The sequence below is a fragment of the Penicillium oxalicum genome, chromosome VII (assembly GCF_001723175.1).
Source record: "Penicillium oxalicum strain HP7-1 chromosome VII, whole genome shotgun sequence".
Classification (NCBI taxonomy): Eukaryota; Fungi; Ascomycota; class Eurotiomycetes; order Eurotiales; family Aspergillaceae; genus Penicillium; species Penicillium oxalicum.
The window spans coordinates 2000761-2020307 of record NC_064656.1 but is presented as its reverse complement, the minus strand read 5'-3'; the positions used below and the strand labels follow the sequence as shown (position 1 = coordinate 2020307).

The following is a 19547-nucleotide window of genomic DNA, read 5'->3' as shown; positions in this document are numbered from 1 at the left end:
AATATCAGACTACAGTTTAGTACATTGGCTGCATTATGACTTAATTTCTAATACACCTTACATTATACGCTTTTCTTTCCAAAACAAGATCGGCAACTATCAGCTTAAGCTACCATTTCCGGATTCTCGTCTCCATTTGAGGAGCAACAATGGTCGAATCTTCATCGCGACCAAGACCAATCACTTCTTGTTGGAGAAGCTCAAACACCAGTCACATGGTCCGTGCGGAGACTCTTTTTTCCTCAGCGGCGCGCAAATTTATCGACGAAACCACCCGACGTGCCACACAGATAGAAATCGACGTCGCATTGGTCTTTGCACCCTGGGAATGAGTCCATGAACCCACGGGCTCACCTCTTCTTGTTCATCCACATTCCGAAATGCGCCATTGATCTGCCATTTGCTTTTCGCATTCGCACTTGTCCACGCTCGCGCCTATCTACTCGCCCGCTACTACGAAGTTCCCCACGGGCCTTGTTCAACAGCACCTCGAGAGCCATGATGGATACTTCTCCCGACGGAGGACCCAGCAAGGTGGTGCAGCATGGCGGTGTCGAGTACAATGTGATCAAAGAAGGATTAGCGCACATTCTGAATCCCCGAGCCCAGGAGGCCGCGTCCAAGGGCACACGGAGAGATCTCACCGACAGCGATGAGAGCCAATCTGTATTTTACAACCCAATTCAACAATTCAATCGAGACCTGAGTGTGCTTGCTATTCGCGCATACAGTGAACATGTGGCCGACGTGAAAAGGCAAAAGGCGGACCAGAAATCAAAGAGACGCCCCTCGAACAACGGTGCCAACCAAGGAATGAAGCGCAAGCGCGAGGATTCACCGAACGAAAAGGCCTCAAACGCAACAGCTCGAAAGGGAGAAGGAGATAAGGAGGGCAAATCAGCCGCCCGGCCGACGAGCGAAGAGACTGCTACAACTACATCTGTGCCTCCAACCGAACCTTCGGAATCCAAGCCCGACACAACCACTACCACTACTGCCGCCGCCTCCACCCCCGCTACTCTTCCGTCCCAGTTCACCGTTCTCGATGCTCTCTCCGCCACCGGACTGCGCGCTCTGCGATATGCCTCTGAATTGCCCGTCGTGACCAAAGTGGTGGGCAACGACCTCTCTGAATCAGCCATCAAGTCAATGAAGACCAACATCGCGTACAATAAACTAGAGGACCGTATCCAGCCAAACCTCGGTGATGCCCGCGCCTACATGTACCGCGCCTGTGGTGATCCCTCTCGCAAGTTTGATGTGATTGATTTGGATCCCTATGGCACCGCGGCTCCCTTCCTGGATGCAGCCCTGCAGGCTGTCAAGGATGGCGGTCTCCTGTGTGTTACATGCACAGACGCTGGAGTCTGGGCTTCCACGGGGTATGCGGAGAAGGCGTTCTCCCTCTACGGCGGGAATCCGGTCAAGGGCCTGCATTCGCATGAGGCTGGTCTGCGCTTGATTCTGAACAGTCTGGCCATGTCGGCGGCCAAGTATGGTATCGCCATTGAGCCATTGCTCTCGCTCTCGATCGACTTCTACGCTCGTGTCTTTGTGCGGGTGACTCGCTCCCCGGCTCAAGTCAAGTTCACAGCAAGCAACTCCATGGTGGTGTACAACTGCGATTCCGGATGCGGCGCATGGAGCATTCAGCCTCTCGCCGCGTCCCGAGAGAAGCTCGATCGCAACGGCCGGCCTGTCTACCACTTCAAGTTGGCCCAGGGTCCGACGGCCAACACTTACTGCGAGCACTGCGGCTTCAAGACGCATCTCGCAGGGCCCATGTGGGCTGGTCCACTCCATAACCCACACTTTATTCAGCGTATTTTGGACACGCTGCCCAAACTCGACCCAGAGGTCTATCAGACAATCCCTCGTATCGAGGGCATGCTGACCACCGCCATGGAAGAAGACCTGGATTTGAGTCCTGCTCTGACAAAGCCCAGCGCTCAGCAGCCAAACCAGAACCAACACCAAAATCCACCCCCTAAATCGTCCAATACAGACTCGACTGGATCCCAGCAAGCCCAGGAACAGACCGATTATCCAGCCATCATCCCCCGCGTCAATCCGGCCCTCCACGAGCCATACCCCTTCTACTTCTCCCTGAGCGCTCTCTCCAAAGTTCTCCATTGTTCGACTGTCCCACAAGATGAGTTCCGAGGCGCCCTGCGCTCCGTCGGATATCGCTCGACTCGCAGCCATGCAAAGCCCAACTCGATCCGCACGGATGCCCCCTGGAGCGTGATCTGGGAAGTCATGCGGGAGTGGGTCCGTCAACATTCTCCCGTGAAGGAAAGTTCTCTGAAGCCCGGGACTGCCGGTGCAGCTATCATGGCGAAGAGCCGGGAGAATCTGCGCAAGAGCACCACAACCACCATGACCACCACCGATGGGCAGAGTCAAGATCCCTGGCTTGCACAGCTCAAGAACGACCTTCTTGCTGCAGTCGAGTCCGGAAGGGATATCACTGATTTGGTCACCAAGGTCGAGGCTTCTTTGTATCGATCTGGATCTCGCCAATCATTTATCTCGCCACCACAGCAGCAGCAGCAGCAGCGGGAGGAGGAAGAGCTGGAGGAAGAAAAGGAAAAGGGGAAGAGGAAGAATAAGAAGGAAGCCACTTCCGTCGAGGAAAACACCAATTCAACCACCCCGACCCAACCCTCCACACACCCCAGCACGCTTGAAGTCAAATTCGACGCGGCTCTCGGCCGGGAAGCTTCGGCGGCTCATTCCAAGAAGCGTCTTGTGCGGTATCAGCTTAATCCCCGTGCGAATTGGGGTCCTTTGAATCGCGCGGCTGTAAAAATTCGAAGTGGCGGTGAAATCGATGCTTGAAGCTTGATATTTGATATGTTTGATACTGGGATGGCTAAATATTGAAGCGGGTCGAGGTTATAAAGAAATTGAACTTTTGAATAGGAAGTTTAGTGTCTGCTTACCTGTTTTCTTTTTCTTTTTTTTTTTTTTTTTGCAACACAATCTTCACTGATTGCCTTTTTTTTTTCATTTTTCCCCCTTTCTGCAGAAGGGAAAGAAAGGGGAAAAAATTAAGTGTAACTATACATGTCGTAGGTTTGATAAAAGAAATATCCCATCAATTCAACTTACCCGCTTGACACATCTTTTGGGTCTCATCCGTGTACTAAGATACAATATTAGCGTATAGTATAAAAGTACCCATATAGTCCATCCATGAGAGCTGAGGAGTAAATTTCCACATCCATTTGCAGTACCTATCCATTCTACTAGACTGGACAGACATGTCCACCATCGATGTACCCCCTACCTACCTACCTACCTACCTACCAAGTAGTAAGCTCGTACCTATCTAGGTTGTAAATAGAATTGATTCACAGTTCCTAACCACTGCAGAGTACGGCCTGGTACATGACCAACCGGGCTGCGTCTGGTAGACTGAGGCCCGAGTTTACAAGAAACAGGGGGAGTTATGTTAGATATGACAAGTTGAAAACAACATACTGTAGACGATCCGTTTGTAGGCATACGGCACAGATAACTTTAGAGAGATATATTAGCATCATGGACATATATGAACTACTCAAATGGGACGTCTTCAAGGTTAACAAGGTGGAAAACGGAATATATATGGATTCTTCCAAGAGCGATTGGAATCCTCGGGTGAACATCCAATTACTCGAAAAGGTACAACAGTTACTGTCTCCGCATAGAAGTACAGTATATGTAGTTCAGTGCATATTCCACGAGTACCTCATTTGCTACAGATTGAATGACTTGAGTATGAAATTGCTGAGACGAGTCAATTTGAACCCACTCTGATTCAAGTGTACCAACGCAATAATCGAACAAGAACCATAAGAATATCGGTAATCCATTCTCAGCGAACAAGAGTTGAAACACACTCTTAGCCGGAGCCACAATCATAGAGTCTAAATGATTTATCCAACAAAAAATAAACAAATAACATGGAAAGAAAAAGAGTCTTCGAACTGCCGAATCAAAAAGTACATTCCCCTAATGCCCTTTCTCTTTTCTGAGAGCGCAGGGTCCGCTCTTCCAGTTGGTGTGTAGGTGTACCGCCTCCAACCACAAGATAATAAGATGTACTCTCTCAAATAACCGGATGAGACAGGTACTCAACAACGCAAAAAAAAAAGAAACATCAGGTATCACGTCACAACAAAATCAGCACCGCATTGCAGGATCATCCCTCCCACCGTATTACATGAGCATTAAAAAAAAAAGAAAAGGGGGAGGAAGAAAAAGGAAATCGCAAAGACCATCTATACATCCGTTTTAATATCCCAGAGGCCTGCCTTGTTGTGGTTATTGGTCAGGTTTGCAGGCTACCGAATTTTCTGGCCTGCGTAATTTAAAACTGCGAAACCGCGACCGCGACGGCTTGAGTGTCACTGTGGCTGATACTAACAGTGACTTGTTTGACACCGGCTTCCTTGGCGGCGATAGCGGCGGCGCCGTGGAGCTAAATCGAGGATCTTCCGTTAGCGTTGTTGATCAAATCAATTCTGGCGGGGCCGCTCAGAGGGAACCAAAGCGGTAATTCCTCCGAGGCAGAGACGTGGATAAAAAAAAAAAAGGAAAAGAAACAGTAAGAAAAATCAAAAGAAGAAAATCAAAAGAAGGGGAAAAAGACTTACGTTGACAATAGGAGCGCCATTTGCGTCGCTTCCAATTTCAATATCCTTCAAGGCGGCTCCAGCACCCTTGCTGCTGACACCGAGCGACTTGAACACAGCTTCCTTGGCACTCCAGCGACCAGCAAAGGAGGACTGAGGAGAAGCAGCCTTACGGCAGTACGCTTGTTCGGCCTCGGTGAAGTTGCGCTCGACAAAAGTCTCGTTGGAGATGTTGATGGCGTCGATGTTCTCAACGTCCACTCCGACCTTGGAATTCCCGCCAGCAGCGTGGGCCTTGGCAAGAGACTCGACCATCTGGCGGGTGCTCTCCCGCTCCTCAGCCTTGGGGGGAGTGGTGGAGAACTTCAGCTCGGAGGTCTTCTTGTCTACACTGACACGGTAGTCGGGGTTGAGGAAGACCTGACTCTGCTGGGCATCCTCATAGGGGGCCTTGCTCTTAGCCACGAAGATGCTGTTGTTGATCAGGCCGTTGTGGAAGTAGCGGTAAGCCTTCTTCTGACGGGACTCGACCTTGGTCTTGTAGGCCTGGTACTGAGCCTGGTCAAGAGTAGCGTACAGGTACTTGGGGTGGATACCAATGACCTGAGCACCCTTTTGACCGAAACCAAACGAGGTCACAGAGAAAGCATTGACGCCATCGGTCTGAATGCTGCGGCTAGGGTAGACGATGTAGTCGAACTTCTCCATCACCTTGTCAACGTTATCGGCGTTGCGGTTACCGGGCACGAGGCCAGAGTCCAAGACCTGCAAGCACCCGTTGAACATCCAGGCACCGGCAGCACCCTTGGGGTGACCAGTGAGATACTTCTGGAAGATACCCATGACGGCGTTACCCTTCTTGCGGCCCAGGTGCTTGAGCTGCTGGCAGATAACATCAGACTCGTTCTTGTCGTTGGCCACAGTCGAGGTACCGTGGAAGGAAGCGACGCTGATATCGTCGACAGTGAGACCCCAAGTGGCAAGGGCGCCACGCAGGGGAGCGATGCGCGAATCTTGCTTCCAGAAGTTGTTGCCCAGGCTGAACTGAGCATCCTTCTCCTGACGAACAACTTCCCGCTCAATGTGCTGAGCGCGCTCGTGCATGTACTCTGAGGCATTGAAAGACGAGTCACTCTGGGCCTGCATGGCATTGACCTCTTCCTGGAGGTAGAGGAGCTCTGACTCTTGCCATTCTTTGATCTGCTTCATCCGCAGCTCAAGTTGACGGCGGCGATACTTGATGTCCAAGAGGGGCGAAGGGAACTTGCCAGGGTTTTCGCGGGCAGTGGTGAGAACACCCTGGCCAGGCGCGGGGACGGAGCGGCCAATCTTGTCGGTAGCGGTGGTGGTCAAAGCGATGATACCGTGAATAGGCACACCCATGTCGAGGGCCAGCTGGGCGCTCATGATGAGCTGCATACCGCAACCCTGCGACTCCATGAAGCCGGCACGAGTAGTAGTAGTAGGACGGGACATCTCCTGAGGGGTGCGACCGTGAGCGAATTCAGTCTCGGCGTTGCTTGTGGCCTTCATGTTGGCGAACTCGTACGAGCCTTCCTCCTGGAAGTCATCGAATCCACCAACGAAGCAGACCCGAGCCTTACCCTCGACAATGGTCTCGTAACCAATGTCAACAGACTCCACAGCGGTGGCGCAAGCTCCGACAGGGGTCTTGATGGGACCCGTAGAAGACAGGAGCAACATGTTGACCCAAGCGCTCATGGTGTTGATGAAGGACTCTTGCAGAATGTCCTTCTGCACGGGCTTGTCTAGGTAGCGGTCCTTGTACATACCACGCAGGGCGTGGGTACCACCAATACCAGAGCCGATGCAGTTACCCACCTCGGACAAGTGAACGTACTTGTAGAACTCATAGGGGTCGGTGATACCGGAAGACAGCATGGCCTCGGCGGTACAGACCAGGACGTACAGAGTGATGGGGTCAACCTGCTCGATGATATCGTCGGGGACACCGTAACGCTTGGCATCCCAACCGGTGGGGACCTGACCGGCGACAAGACGGTCAAAGGAGAGCGCCTTGGGAATCAGAAGGTTGGCACCCTTGCGCAGGCGGACGGTGTACTCGCCAGACTCGGGGATCTCGAAAATGTCGACCTTGTCTCCGTGCTCACGCTTGAACTCCTGCGCGGTCTCCTGAGAGGCCTCAAATGGCTCGAGATCCTCCTGAATGACGATTTCTTGCAAAAGCTGCTTCTGCTTGGGATCGTAGCCCTTGAACAGTTCAGGCTCAATCAGACGGATACCAGTGTGCTCCAAGATGAACTTTTCGTACTTGGCCTTGACATCCTTGTCATCAACAGGCTCGCCAGTCTTGGCGTCAACCCAGCCAGAGTATGCCTTGCCCTTGAGGGGGCCGTTGTGGTGCTTGATCAGACCCATGATCCAGGCCATCTCAACACAGCCCTCAAGGGAGAACTTGCCATAGGCCTCCATCTCCCAGCGAGTACGGGAGTTACCCCAGGGTCCAACCTCGGAGAAACCAGTGACAACGACAACCTTGTCCAAGTTGACCATGCCTTTGAGGTTTTCGTTCAGAGGCTTCACTTCCTTCTCCCAGTCGGGGAGCTTGGGGAAGTCAAACTTGATGTTGGCACGGGGCTCGGCAACGACCTTTTTGTACAGAGCACCACTATCCTCCCCGTTAACGATCTTGTTCTCAATAGCAGTCTCCTTGATGACGGCCTGACGAACGTCGCTGGACTCCATGATATCGGTCCGGAGACGAGTCATCGTGCCCTTCAGGTCGGGAATAAACTGCAGACCGCCGTTAAGATCGGCCCACACGGGATCGACCTGGCAAAGGTTGACAACAGCGGGGGACATGAGACCCAACAGATTGAAGGCCATCTCTTGCTGAGAGAATGTGCGAACGCCCAGCTTCTCAACACCTTCGGCGACCATGTTGTTACCACTCATCAGACCAGTGCCACGGGTCCAACCGATGACAGCACCACAGATGGTCAGGTAGTTGGCCCAGCTCTCAGAGTACCAACGGTTGAAGAGAGTCTCCAAGCCCAGCTTGGACTCGGAGTACAGGCCGTCGTTACCGAAGGTACCGTGGTTAGGTGACAGAGGAAGGATCACCTGCGCGGGACGGGTTTCGAAGCCGTGGGTCTGCTTCTGGGTCTTGATAGATCCCAACATGCGGAGCAAGTTGGTCAACATGATACGATGGGCCAACTCGGACTTGGAGTCAATTGAGTCAATCTCGCGACCGTTCTCAGGGATGGCAGCGAAGGGCACAACAAAGTCGAGATCCCAGCCGAGACCCTTCTTAGTGTCGTAGATGTAGTCCACAAGGGCCTCCACATCCTGCTTGCTACCTTGGTTGAAGGGCACCACAACCAATTGAGAGCCTCGAGCACCGAAGCGAGCATACATGCCCTGGTAATATTCGGTCACCTCACGGGAGAAGCGACTGGTGGTCACGACGACCTTGGCGCCACCAGAAATCAGACCTTGCAGGACTTCGGCACCAATGGACCCGGCACCGGCACCGGTCATCAACACGTTCTTACCCTGGAAAGAAAGACCGGAACGAGCGGCAGACTCCAAGACGTTGAGGTAGACCCCAGTAAGCTTCTTGCTGTAGTTCCAGCCATGCTCGGACTTCTTCTTGAGGTGCAGGAAGGGGATGGTCTCCACTTTGCCGGGGCGAAGGGCGGCGGTGCGCTTCAGACCAGACTTCTTCGTGGAGCCGTTCTCCTGGGGCATAATCTGGTTTTCGTTCATGTTCATCGCGTGAAGCACATCCTTGTAAAGAGAGTCGAACTGAAGCTGGGTGGCCTTGGACAGGCGATGTTGCTTGCGAATAAGCTTGTACACGTTCTTCAGATCATTCTGAACCTTGTCCCGGTTGCTGTACTCCGAGATGGGGCCGCCCTCGGCCATCTGCTTGACATAATGCTCGAGCTTTCGGGCACTGGCACGGGGCACTTCCTCGTAGCTGATGTTGCCGCGGGCGTCCACGGTGGTATGAGGGCCGGTAGGAACGGCCACATCCTTGTAGACGGGCGCCGCATCCATGACCTCCTTGCAGTTATCAATCAACTGCTGTCCCAGCTCCTTGGCGAGTTGGTACGTCTCGCCGCGTTCCGTGGGGCAGTTGTCGATGTGATATTGCATAAAGTCCAGGAGCAGAGGGTTGGAACGGTTCATGATGCGGATGCACTGGCTGACGATCTCACGATCAATGACTTGAAGACGACCGAAGATGATATCGTAGTACATGCTGAGAGCATCCTGGCGGGCCCAGTTCCAGGACGAATCGTACACGCGAGCCTTCAGGGAATCGAAAGAAGGCTCGATGCCCGAGGCGTAGAAGTCACCGTGCTCAGCAGACCACAGGTCAAGCTGAGCTTGAAGAGCCTTTTGGCTCTCCTGGGAAACCATAAACGCCTTATCACCAGCGCGCAGGTCCATCTTCAGGTAGCGAGCAATTACTTCCAATTGCTGCTTGAAGAGGGCGCGCTGGTCCTTGGTGAGGGCATCGATGGCGGCAGGGTCCATCATCATGCCACCTCCGCCAGCCCCGCTGTCACCCCCAGCCGCAGGGGCAGAGAGATTGATGCCCGCAGCGGCAGCGTACTTGTTTGTCACGGTGTCCAAGAAAGCTTTGGCATCGGGCTCAGAGCCCAGACGAGCAGCAGGCTCCATGGTAATGGCCAACAGCAGCACTCCGTCCTGGCGGCCCGCGCCCAAGCCCCACCGTGTCTCTAGATACTTGCGAACAGACGTAATGTTGAAGCCACCGGGCATCTTGGAGGAAACCATGCGAGCAATGAGGGAGGAAGATTGTTTGCCCAATTGGCCGTTGAAGGTGGCCTGCATGGCAGCACCAAGCTCGTCCAACGGAGTATCCTCTGGCTTCTCAGGTGTGGAGCCGAACTCCTTACCCAGGTCTCCGAGAATTTCATTTTGTAATGTAGACTTGCCTAAAAGAAGCGTGAAAATCGAACATTAGTATATGCTTCATTAAAACCGAGTTCCAGCCCGATAGCCACAGGTCTTGTGCAAGCTTACCTCCAACGAGATCTTTGATAGCTTTTGTCAATGGCACCTCCTCCAAGCCTTTCTTAAGCTTCTGGGCCACGAGAGACCGCAGGATGTCCACGGCAGATACTGGCGCATCCTCCACTGCGGCAGCCGGGCCAGCACTGGGGGGAGGAGCGGCGGCGGCGGCAGGAGCCGCAGCCACCGGAGCTGCAGCACCGACAGCAGCCGCAGGTGTTTCAGAGCTGGGTTCTGGCTCTTCTTCGACGGGGTCGACATCGTAGTAAATCTCCTTGGCGTCCTTGTTGTAGCAGAGAATTTGACGCTGTACCGAGGTGGCAGCATCGTATGCCTCGTACTTGGAGGCGAGTGTGCGGCGGGCCATACCACCGAGAGTATCTGCGGGACCAATTTCAACGATACGCTCCGTCCGTTGCTCGGCGAGAATGACATCTTGAGTTTCAATCCATCGGACTGGGGAGGCGAATTGGTAGGCGAGCAGCTCCACCAACAGGGTGTGAGCCAGCTCCTGCTCAATCTCAGGACGCATGGTGAGTGGTGTCAAGAGGTGTGCGTGTGAAATGTGTGCGTGTGTTGTATCTAGTCGTGAGAATGTACGGAAAATTGGGGAATCAACGACAGGTTTGAACACTGAAGACGCCGAATCGACTTTTTTTTAACGGTAATTAGGATAGGTCGTCAAAAAGATTGCGTCCAGAATTCGGGCGCGACGGGGGAGACTCGTCGCTTCTTGCCCGCGAGAAGAATGAGGTCTATGAGGAGGTAAATGAGGAGGGAGAGAGGTCAGGAAAAGGAAGCACACGAGTATTAGGAAGTGGTAGAAGATAGAGTCCCAGATGATCACCAGAAGGGAAGAGAAGGGGAAGGGGCAGGAGGGGGAGGAGAATCCAGAGGATGCTAGAGAATGGGACTCGGTGGAGTGTAAACCAAAGTGTCGAGAAGGAAAAAAAAGGTGGGAACGCGATAGGCTCATTCGATAGGAGGATGGGGACTGATGGGTACTGTAATACCAAGTACGTCTGTATGTAATTATGTCCTCCCTCGGGGTAATTTTTGATCGGCTGATCATCCATGCCGCGCGGAGATTCAGAGCCGACACTTTGGCGTAGCGGGTCAGCATGTAAGCTTGATGAGATTCCACCAGATGTATGCACTTAGATGCCGTGGTGCTCAACACTAAGACCTCCCGAGTCAAGTGGCATCGGGGTTACAGCATATGTCTAAGCCATTGGGTTTGATATGCCCCTACAAAATGAATGGCGCGCTGATGTGCCTGTATCGGGAAATGAGCTCTGTCGGTTCATGGAAATCTCAACACAGTTGTCAGCAACCCATTGTTGTGGTATGATGTTGTATTGTGTCCGAGAAATTACCATATTTACAGTATCCGGAAGACCAGTTGGGAGAAAAAGACGTGACCAGTGGGTCACCGTGAACAGTCGAGCCTTCGTGGAGACACACTCTGAGCCACCTGGTCAGGCCAGAGTTCTCCCCTCATGGAGTTCTGGCTACAGACTCTGTGCATCTTACGTGGTGGGCACCGCGGGCAGAAGGGATGGGAGAAGTGGTGAGGCCGTTGGGGGGGCTCTGGAAGCTCATCAGAACACCCGTGCGGCGGGTACAAGAGCCCGTTCCTGGCAGACCGCCTGCCACCAATGGGGACACTCCCAACACTCCATCCATGCCCCATTGACCCGTCGCGCTAGACCCGATCAATCGGAGTTTGGTCAAAGAGACTTCCGCCAGATCCTGTCTTGGCGTCGCCATTGAGTATGGTCGGCCCGCGAGGGATCGGCTAGAAGCCTCTAATTCCATCTGTGCCTGTTCAATGTTCACACTGGATGAGGTCCCTATTATACGGCAGATGATGATTACACAGAACATGGGACTTTGATCGTCACTCGTGCCGGAGCAGAGCGACGCCGAGCGATTACCGAAAGTACTCTAGCCCCCAGGCACCAATGAGAGATGTCGAATGTATCAATTCCTTGTTGACCGCCGCGCTGGATTTTCAGGGGACATTACGTACGTTCACTACACTACTGGATGCAGAATTGTGTACATAGTTACTGTACGTGATGCGTTCGTATATACCTGCGTGAATTTCTTTTCCCTCTCTGCTACAAAAGCACTCATTTGCAAGGACACTCGAAGATGAACGTACGGTCCTGTACTGCTCAAAAATGGGTCGAGGTGCGAATTATTGATAAATTACCGGTATTTGGAGAACCGGCCGAATCTCATCTCGCAGACCAATCCTCGTTGGACCCCGGCAATTGGACAGCCATTCTGGCTTGGTGAAAGACCTCCCTTATCCATACCCGTGCTCCCGTCAGTGGACTTACTCGGCGTAATGTATCTGCCGAGTGTGGCTCACAGCTTTCAAGCTTCGTGATGCATTAAAATGCTGTGATCCCGATGCTCAATCCAATCATGAGGTATGATTATACATCTGGAGCTCTCTGTTAACTCCCCAGTCGATCGACGAGGAGTCATATTTGTATCTGAGTCATTATGTGCTCCGTCCTTTATCAATGTTGAATTGCACAAAGTTCTGTCACCATGTATCGTGCGTCTCCCTGTCTAGCCTGTCTGTATCAGTAATGTTAAAAGATGATCCTAAGATACCACTTGTACAGTACTGCAAACTACACGCAAGGCCCCTGCTCTTCCGCCGTGTCGGGCGGGGTCTGCCAGAGTATTGGGGCGGGTCCCCCCTCGACACTATACCCGATCAGGGCCACTTCAATTCAACACCCGAATCCGCTTATTTGAATTTTTGAATTTTTTTTCCCATACAGTCACCGTTCCACCAGACCACCAATTCTGCGGTCTGCTTGCCCACTCCTGGTCTGGAAATACGGCGAGAGACAAGACATTCTTCGAGCCAAAAGATCTCTCCGTTTCTCCCAACTCCGTGTCTTCTGCTTCATCTCCTTCCCCTCCATTTCCCTCCTCCATCTACTCTCCCCCTTTCAATACTCTCCAAACCCCCACCCCCTCTTGCTCTCAGTCTCCCTTCCTTTGACCTGTTGATGCTCGTGTGAATTCTGCCTCCTACCTTATTTAATTTATTTCATTCGTGGCCGACACGGCTATATTGTGTAAGTCCATTCCCCCGCCAAAGGAACGCCAGCTGAATTGCTGCGCCACTTGCGGTGGTAGTTCGTTTTGTTTGGTGGTGTCGAAACAAGACGAGAAAGCTCAATCTCAACCAGGAGCCTCACTGACAGCTTGTCGCTCCCCAGAATTCACTTTCCAGTTGACCCATCTCACTCGGGTCTTTCAGAGGCAAAAAAAAAGGAACAGGTTCATCAGAGGCGAAAATTAGGACCTTCACCATGTACGGCACATCCACCGGTCCTCAGACTGGTATCAACACGCCTCGGTCCTCGCAGTCGCTGCGCCCACTCATCCTCTCACACGGCTCTCTCGAGTTCTCCTTCCTCGTCCCCACCTCGCTCCATTTCCATGCCTCCCAGCTGAAGGACAGTTTCACCACATCATTACCCGAGCCCACGGATGAATTGGCCCAGGATGACGAGCCATCCTCCGTCGTGGAATTGGTCGCCCGCTACATTGGCCATGTTGCTCACGAGGTCGAGGAGGGCGAGGACGACGCCCAAGGCAGCTACTTGGAAGTTCTGAAGCTCGTCATGAACGAATTCGAAAGAGCGTTCATGCGCGGCAATGACGTCCACGCCGTGGCCGCTGCCCTCTCTAGCATTGTGGTCAAGAAGAACCAGGTCGTTCAAGCCTACTATGCTGGTCGCGCGGCCGCCAACCGCCCCACCAAGCCGTACGACTCGGCACTCTTCCGTGCGGCTTCAGACGACGCGGCGGGCATCTATACCGTGTTTGGCGGCCAGGGTAACATTGAGGAGTACTTTGACGAGCTGCGAACCGTCTACACGACCTACCCCTCTTTCGTGGAGGACCTGATCGTGTCCTCCGCGGAGCTTCTGCAGACTCTGTCTCGCGAGCCCGAGGCGAGCAAGCTTTATCCCAAGGGCCTCGACATTATGCGCTGGTTGCGAGACCGAGACACCCAGCCAGATACCGACTACCTCGTGTCGGCCCCCGTCAGTCTGCCCCTGATCGGTCTCGTCCAATTGGCTCACTACACCGTGACCTGCAAGGTCCTGGGACAGCAGCCTGGTGATCTCGTGGAGCGCATCCGTGGTACAACTGGTCACTCCCAAGGTGTCGTCACCGCGGCCGCCATCGCTACTGCGACCAGCTGGGAATCTTTTGCCAAAGCTGCTCGCAATGCATTGACCATGCTGTTCTGGATCGGTCTGCGCAGCCAGCAGGCCTATCCTCGCACTTCTCTGGCCCCCTCCGTGCTCCAAGACTCGGTCGAGAACGGTGAGGGCACTCCGACCCCCATGCTGTCCATTCGCGACTTGTCCCTCAGTGCGGTCCAGGAGCACATTGATGCTACCAACCAACACTTACCCGAGGATCGCCACATCGCCATCTCCCTCGTCAACAGTGCTCGGAATTTCGTCGTGACGGGCCCCCCTATCTCCCTCTACGGTCTGAACTTGCGTCTCCGCAAGGTCAAGGCCCCCACGGGACTGGACCAGAACCGCGTACCATTCACGCAGCGCAAGGTCCGCTTTGTCAACCGCTTCCTGCCTATCACTGCTCCATTCCACAGCCAGTACCTCTCTTCCGCCTACGACCGTATCTTGGAGGACCTGGAAGATGTGGTCGAGATCCCCGCCAAATCCCTTCAGATCCCCGTGTTCAACACGAAGACTGGCGAGGACCTTCGCGAGCTCGGTGATGAGAATGCCGTGCCTGCTCTGATTCGCATGATCACCCACGATGCTGTGAACTGGGAGCAGGCCACTGTCTTCCCGGGCGCCACCCACATTGTTGACTTTGGTCCCGGTGGAATCTCTGGCTTGGGTGTTCTGACGAACCGCAACAAGGACGGTACTGGTGTTCGCGTCATTCTGGCTGGTGAAATGGATGGTACCAACGCCGAGGTTGGATACAAGCCAGAGCTCTTCGACCGGGATGAGCACTCGGTCAGATACGCCGTGGACTGGGTCAAAGAACATGGCCCGCGTCTGGTGCAAACTTCTACTGGCGAGACCTATGTCGATACCAAGATGAGTCGTCTTCTGGGCATCCCCCCCGTTATGGTGGCCGGTATGACCCCCACCACCGTTGCCTGGGACTTTGTGGCTGCAACCATGAACGCGGGCTATCACATTGAGTTGGCTGGTGGTGGTTACTACAATGCGAAGACGATGACTGCCGCTCTCAACAAGATCGAGAAGGTCATCCCGCCCGGACGCGGTATTACCGTCAATTTGATCTACGTCAACCCTCGCGCTATGGCCTGGCAGATTCCTCTGATCGGTCGTCTGCGCGCCGAGGGTGTGCCTATTGAGGGTCTGACTATCGGTGCCGGTGTGCCTTCCATCGAGGTCGCCAACGAGTACATTGAGACCTTGGGAATCAAGCACATTGCCTTCAAGCCCGGCTCTGGTGACGCTATCCAGCAGGTTATCAATATCGCCAAGGCCAACCCGAAGTTCCCCATTATCCTGCAGTGGACTGGTGGACGTGGTGGTGGTCACCACTCTTTCGAGGACTTCCACCAGCCTATTCTCCAGATGTACGGCCGTATTCGCAAGCAGGACAACATCGTTCTGGTTGCCGGTAGTGGCTTCGGTGGCGCAGAGGATACCTACCCCTATCTTTCGGGTGCCTGGTCTGCCAAATACGGTTATCCCCCAATGCCTTTTGACGGTTGCTTGTTTGGTAGCCGCATGATGATTGCTAAAGAGGCTCACACCTCAAAGAATGCGAAGAAGGCTATTGCCGATGCCCCCGGTGTTGGCAATGATGAATGGGAAAAGACCTACAAGGGTGCCGCCGGCGGCGTTGTCACTGTGTTGTCCGAGATGGGAGAGCCGATCCACAAGCTCGCTACTCGTGGTGTGTTGTTCTGGCAGGAGATGGACCAGAAGATTTTCAAGCTCGACAAGGCTAAGCGAGTTCCTGAATTGAAAAAGATGCGCAACTACATCATCAAGAAGCTTAACGACGACTTCTCCAAGGTCTGGTTCGGTCGCAACGCTGCCGGTGAAACTGTCGATCTTGAGGACATGACCTACGCCGAAGTTGTCCACCGCATGGTCGACTTGATGTACGTTAAGCACGAGTCTCGTTGGATCGACGACTCGCTCAAGCGTCTGACTGGCGACTTCTTGCGCCGTGTTGAGGAGCGCTTCACCACCGCCAGTGGCAAGGCTTCGCTTCTCCAGAACTACTCCGAGCTGGATACCCCCTACCCTGCCGTCGACAATATCCTGGCCGCGTACCCCGATGCCGCCAAGCAGCTGATTAACGCCCAGGATGTTCACCACTTCCTGCTGCTCTGCCAGCGCCGTGGCCAAAAGCCCGTGCCGTTCGTCCCTGTTCTTGACGAGAACTTTGAATACTTCTTCAAGAAGGACTCTCTCTGGCAGAGCGAGGACCTTGAGGCTGTTGTTGACCAGGATGTCGGCCGTGTGTGTATTCTGCAGGGTCCCATGGCCGCTCGCTTCTCGAATGTCATTGATGAGCCCGTCAAGGACATCCTGGATGGTATCCATAATGGTCACATCGCCGGCCTGCTTCGCGACGTCTACGGCAATGACAAGTCCAAGATCCCCACCATTGAATACTTTGGTGGCAAGCTTGTGGACAATGTGGACGAGCGTGAGGCCGAGGGTCTCACCGTCTCCGAGGAGGCCAACAAGATCAGCTTCCGCTTGTCCTCGTCCTCTACCGACCTGCCGAGCTCGGATCGCTGGCTCCGTCTGTTGGCTGGCAAGACCTACTCGTGGCGTCACGCTCTTTTCTTGGCGGATGTGTTCGTCCAGGGCCACCGGTTCCAGACCAACCCCATGAAGCGCGTCGTGGCTCCTACCGCCGGCCTCTTTGTGGAGATCACCAACCCCGACGAGCCAGCCAAGACTGTCGTGAGCGTGCGCGAGCCCTACCAGTCCGGCAAGCTCGTTAAGACGGTCGAGGCAAAGATGAACGAGAATGGCCAAATTGCTCTGAGTATGTTCGAGGGCCGCACTGCGGAAGGTGGTGTCGTCCCTCTGACCTTCCTCTTCACTTACCACCCCGAGGCTGGCTATGCTCCCATCCGCGAGGTTATGGGAGACCGCAATGACCGCATCAAGGAGTTTTACTACCGTATCTGGTTCGGTGACAAGAACGTGCCTTTCGATACCCCTACTACTGCCACCTTCGACGGTGGTCGTGAGACCATCACCAGCCAGGCTGTTGCTGATTTCGTTCACGCTGTTGGCAATACTGGCGAGGCTTTCGTTGAGCGTCCCGGCAAGGAGGTTTATGCTCCCATGGACTTTGCTATCGTTGCTGGCTGGAAGGCCATCACCAAGCCAATCTTCCCCCGCACCATCGACGGCGATCTTCTCAAGCTGGTTCACCTGTCTAACGGCTTCAAGATGCTCCCTGGAGCTCAGCCTCTGAAGGTTGGCGATGTGTTGGACACCACTGCCCAGATCAATGCCGTCATCAACCAGGAATCCGGTAAGATGGTCGAGGTCTGCGGTACGTTGAAGCGAAACGGCGAGCCCGTTATGCAGGTCACCAGTCAGTTCCTGTACCGCGGTGCATACACCGACTTCGAGAACACCTTCCAGCGTAAGGATGAGGTGCCCATGCAGGTCCACCTCGCTACCAGCCGTGATGTTGCTATTCTCCGCTCCAAGGAGTGGTTCCGCATGGATGAGTCCGAAACTGAGCTCTTGGGCCAGACTCTTACCTTCCGCCTCCAGTCCTTGATCCGCTTCAAGAATCAGACTGTCTTCAGCAACGTTCAAACCATCGGTCAGGTCCTTCTGGAGCTGCCTACCAAGGAGGTCATCCAGGTGGCTTCTGTCGAATACGAGGCTGGTGTGTCTCACGGTAACCCCGTCATTGACTACCTGCAGCGCAATGGTACCTCCATTGAACAGCCTGTCTACTTTGAGAACCCTATTCCGCTCTCTGGAAAGACCGCTCTGGAACTGCGCGCCCCGGCTTCCAACGAAACCTATGCCCGTGTGTCCGGCGACTACAACCCCATCCACGTCTCTCGTGTCTTCTCCAGCTACGCCAACCTGCCCGGCACCATCACTCATGGCATGTACAGCAGCGCCGCTGTGCGTTCGCTTGTTGAGACCTGGGCTGCCGAGAACAACATTGGTCGTGTCCGTGGCTTCCAAGTTTCTCTCGTTGGCATGGTTTTGCCCAATGACATGATCACTGTTAAGCTGCAGCACGTTGGTATGATCGCTGGTCGCAAGATCATCAAGGTTGAGGCCATGAACAAGGAGACCGAGGAGAAGGTCCTCACCGGTGAGGCTGAGGTCGAGCAGCCCGTGACCTCCTACGTCTTCACCGGCCAAGGTTCTCAGGAACAGGGTATGGGTATGGAACTCTATGCCAGCAGCCCCGTTGCTCGTGAAGTGTGGGACCGTGCCGACCGTCACTTCCTGGAGAACTATGGCCTCTCCATCATCGATATTGTCAAGAACAATCCTAAGGAGCTGACTGTCTACTTTGGTGGCCCCCGTGGTAAGGCTATTCGCCAGAACTACATGGCCATGACCTTCGAGTCAGTCAACGCCGATGGTTCCATCAAGTCCGAGAAGATCTTCAAGGAGGTTGATGAGAACACTGCTTCTTACACCTACCGTTCTCCCACTGGTCTCCTGTCGGCCACACAGTTCACCCAGCCTGCTCTGACCCTCATGGAGAAGGCCAGCTTCGAGGACATGCGCTCCAAGGGTTTGGTTCAGCGCGACAGCAGCTTTGCTGGTCACTCTCTTGGTGAATACTCCGCGCTGGCTGCACTTGCCGATGTCATGCCCATTGAGAGCTTGGTCTCCGTTGTGTTCTACCGTGGTTTGACCATGCAAGTCGCTGTCGAGCGTGACGAGCAGGGTCGCTCCAACTATTCCATGTGTGCTGTCAACCCTAGCCGTATCTCCAAGACCTTCAACGAGCAGGCCCTGCAGTACGTCGTTGAGGTTATTTCCGAGCAGACCGGTTGGCTTCTGGAGATTGTCAACTACAACGTTGCCAACATGCAATACGTCGCCGCTGGAGATGTAAGTTCTTTGTCCCGTTTCTCCGCCCCATGTCCGCGCCTTTCGAAATGATCATAATTCTAATGCATTTTTCTTACAGCTCCGCGCTCTTGACTGCCTGACCAACCTGCTCAACTTCCTCAAGGCCCAGAACATCGACATCCCTGCCCTCATGCAGAGCATGTCTCTCGAGGATCTGAAGGCTCACCTGGTCAGCATTATCCAGGAGTGTGTCAAGCAGACCGAGGCCAAGCCTCGACCCATCCAGTTGGAGCGTGGATTTGCCACCATCCCCCTCAAGGGCATTGATGTTCCCTTCCACAGCACATTCCTGCGCTCTGGCGTCAAGCCCTTCCGTTCTTTCCTGCTCAAGAAGATCAACAAGACCACCATCGACCCCTCCAAGCTTGTCGGCAAGTACATTCCCAACGTCACAGCCCGTCCTTTCGAGATCACCAAGGAGTACTTCGAGGATGTGTACCGCCTCACCAACTCTCCCCGTATTGCTGCCATTCTGGCCAACTGGGAAAAGTACGAGCAAGGCACTGAGAATGCTGCCCGTGAGGCGTAAGAAGTCGCCTCCTTGTTTTTTTTCTGGCACTTGTGCGTTGTTTTGTCTTGGTCTGTTGCGGTGTGATGTGATTCCCCATTGCGATCGGTTGGGTCGCACTTGTCATTGTTGTGTTTCTTTTTGGAGGGGGTTTCTCTCGACATTTTATCTGATCCGTTAGAATGGGCCTTCGAAGCCTGCCCCTTCCACCCCCTTTGGTTCGTGTGA

At 54.0% G+C, this 19547-nt stretch overlaps 5 protein-coding genes across 5 annotated transcripts; 4 read left to right on the top strand and 1 right to left on the bottom strand.

Moving 5' to 3' along the window:
• Positions 1 to 498: 498 nt before the first annotated feature.
• Positions 499 to 2841, top strand: POX_g09190 (tRNA (guanine(26)-N(2))-dimethyltransferase; the record flags this gene model as incomplete). The annotated part of the gene is made up of 1 exon (XM_050117949.1): positions 499 to 2841. One exon carries the CDS (start codon positions 499 to 501, stop codon positions 2839 to 2841), a length of 2343 nt encoding a protein of 780 aa, XP_049966093.1.
• Positions 2842 to 3546: 705 nt separating this feature from the next.
• On the top strand, positions 3547 to 3754 carry POX_g09189 (uncharacterized protein; the record flags this gene model as incomplete). Its single annotated transcript, XM_050117948.1, has 2 exons — positions 3547 to 3669; positions 3713 to 3754. 2 exons carry the CDS (start codon positions 3547 to 3549, stop codon positions 3752 to 3754), a joined length of 165 nt encoding a protein of 54 aa, XP_049966092.1.
• Positions 3755 to 4357: 603 nt separating this feature from the next.
• POX_g09188 (Fatty acid synthase subunit alpha) lies at positions 4358 to 10185 on the bottom strand (the record flags this gene model as incomplete). Its single annotated transcript, XM_050117947.1, has 3 exons — positions 4358 to 4468; positions 4644 to 9577; positions 9666 to 10185. The coding sequence occupies 3 exons, from the start codon at positions 10183 to 10185 to the stop codon at positions 4358 to 4360; spliced, it is 5565 nt and encodes a 1854-aa protein (XP_049966091.1).
• A 710-nt stretch (positions 10186 to 10895) lies between these two features.
• Positions 10896 to 11426, top strand: POX_g09187 (uncharacterized protein; the record flags this gene model as incomplete). Its single annotated transcript, XM_050117946.1, has 1 exon — positions 10896 to 11426. One exon carries the CDS (start codon positions 10896 to 10898, stop codon positions 11424 to 11426), a length of 531 nt encoding a protein of 176 aa, XP_049966090.1.
• Positions 11427 to 12997: 1571 nt separating this feature from the next.
• POX_g09186 (Fatty acid synthase subunit beta) lies at positions 12998 to 19340 on the top strand (the record flags this gene model as incomplete). The annotated part of the gene is made up of 2 exons (XM_050117945.1): positions 12998 to 18790; positions 18870 to 19340. 2 exons carry the CDS (start codon positions 12998 to 13000, stop codon positions 19338 to 19340), a joined length of 6264 nt encoding a protein of 2087 aa, XP_049966089.1.
• Between the last annotated feature and the right edge of the window lie 207 nt (positions 19341 to 19547).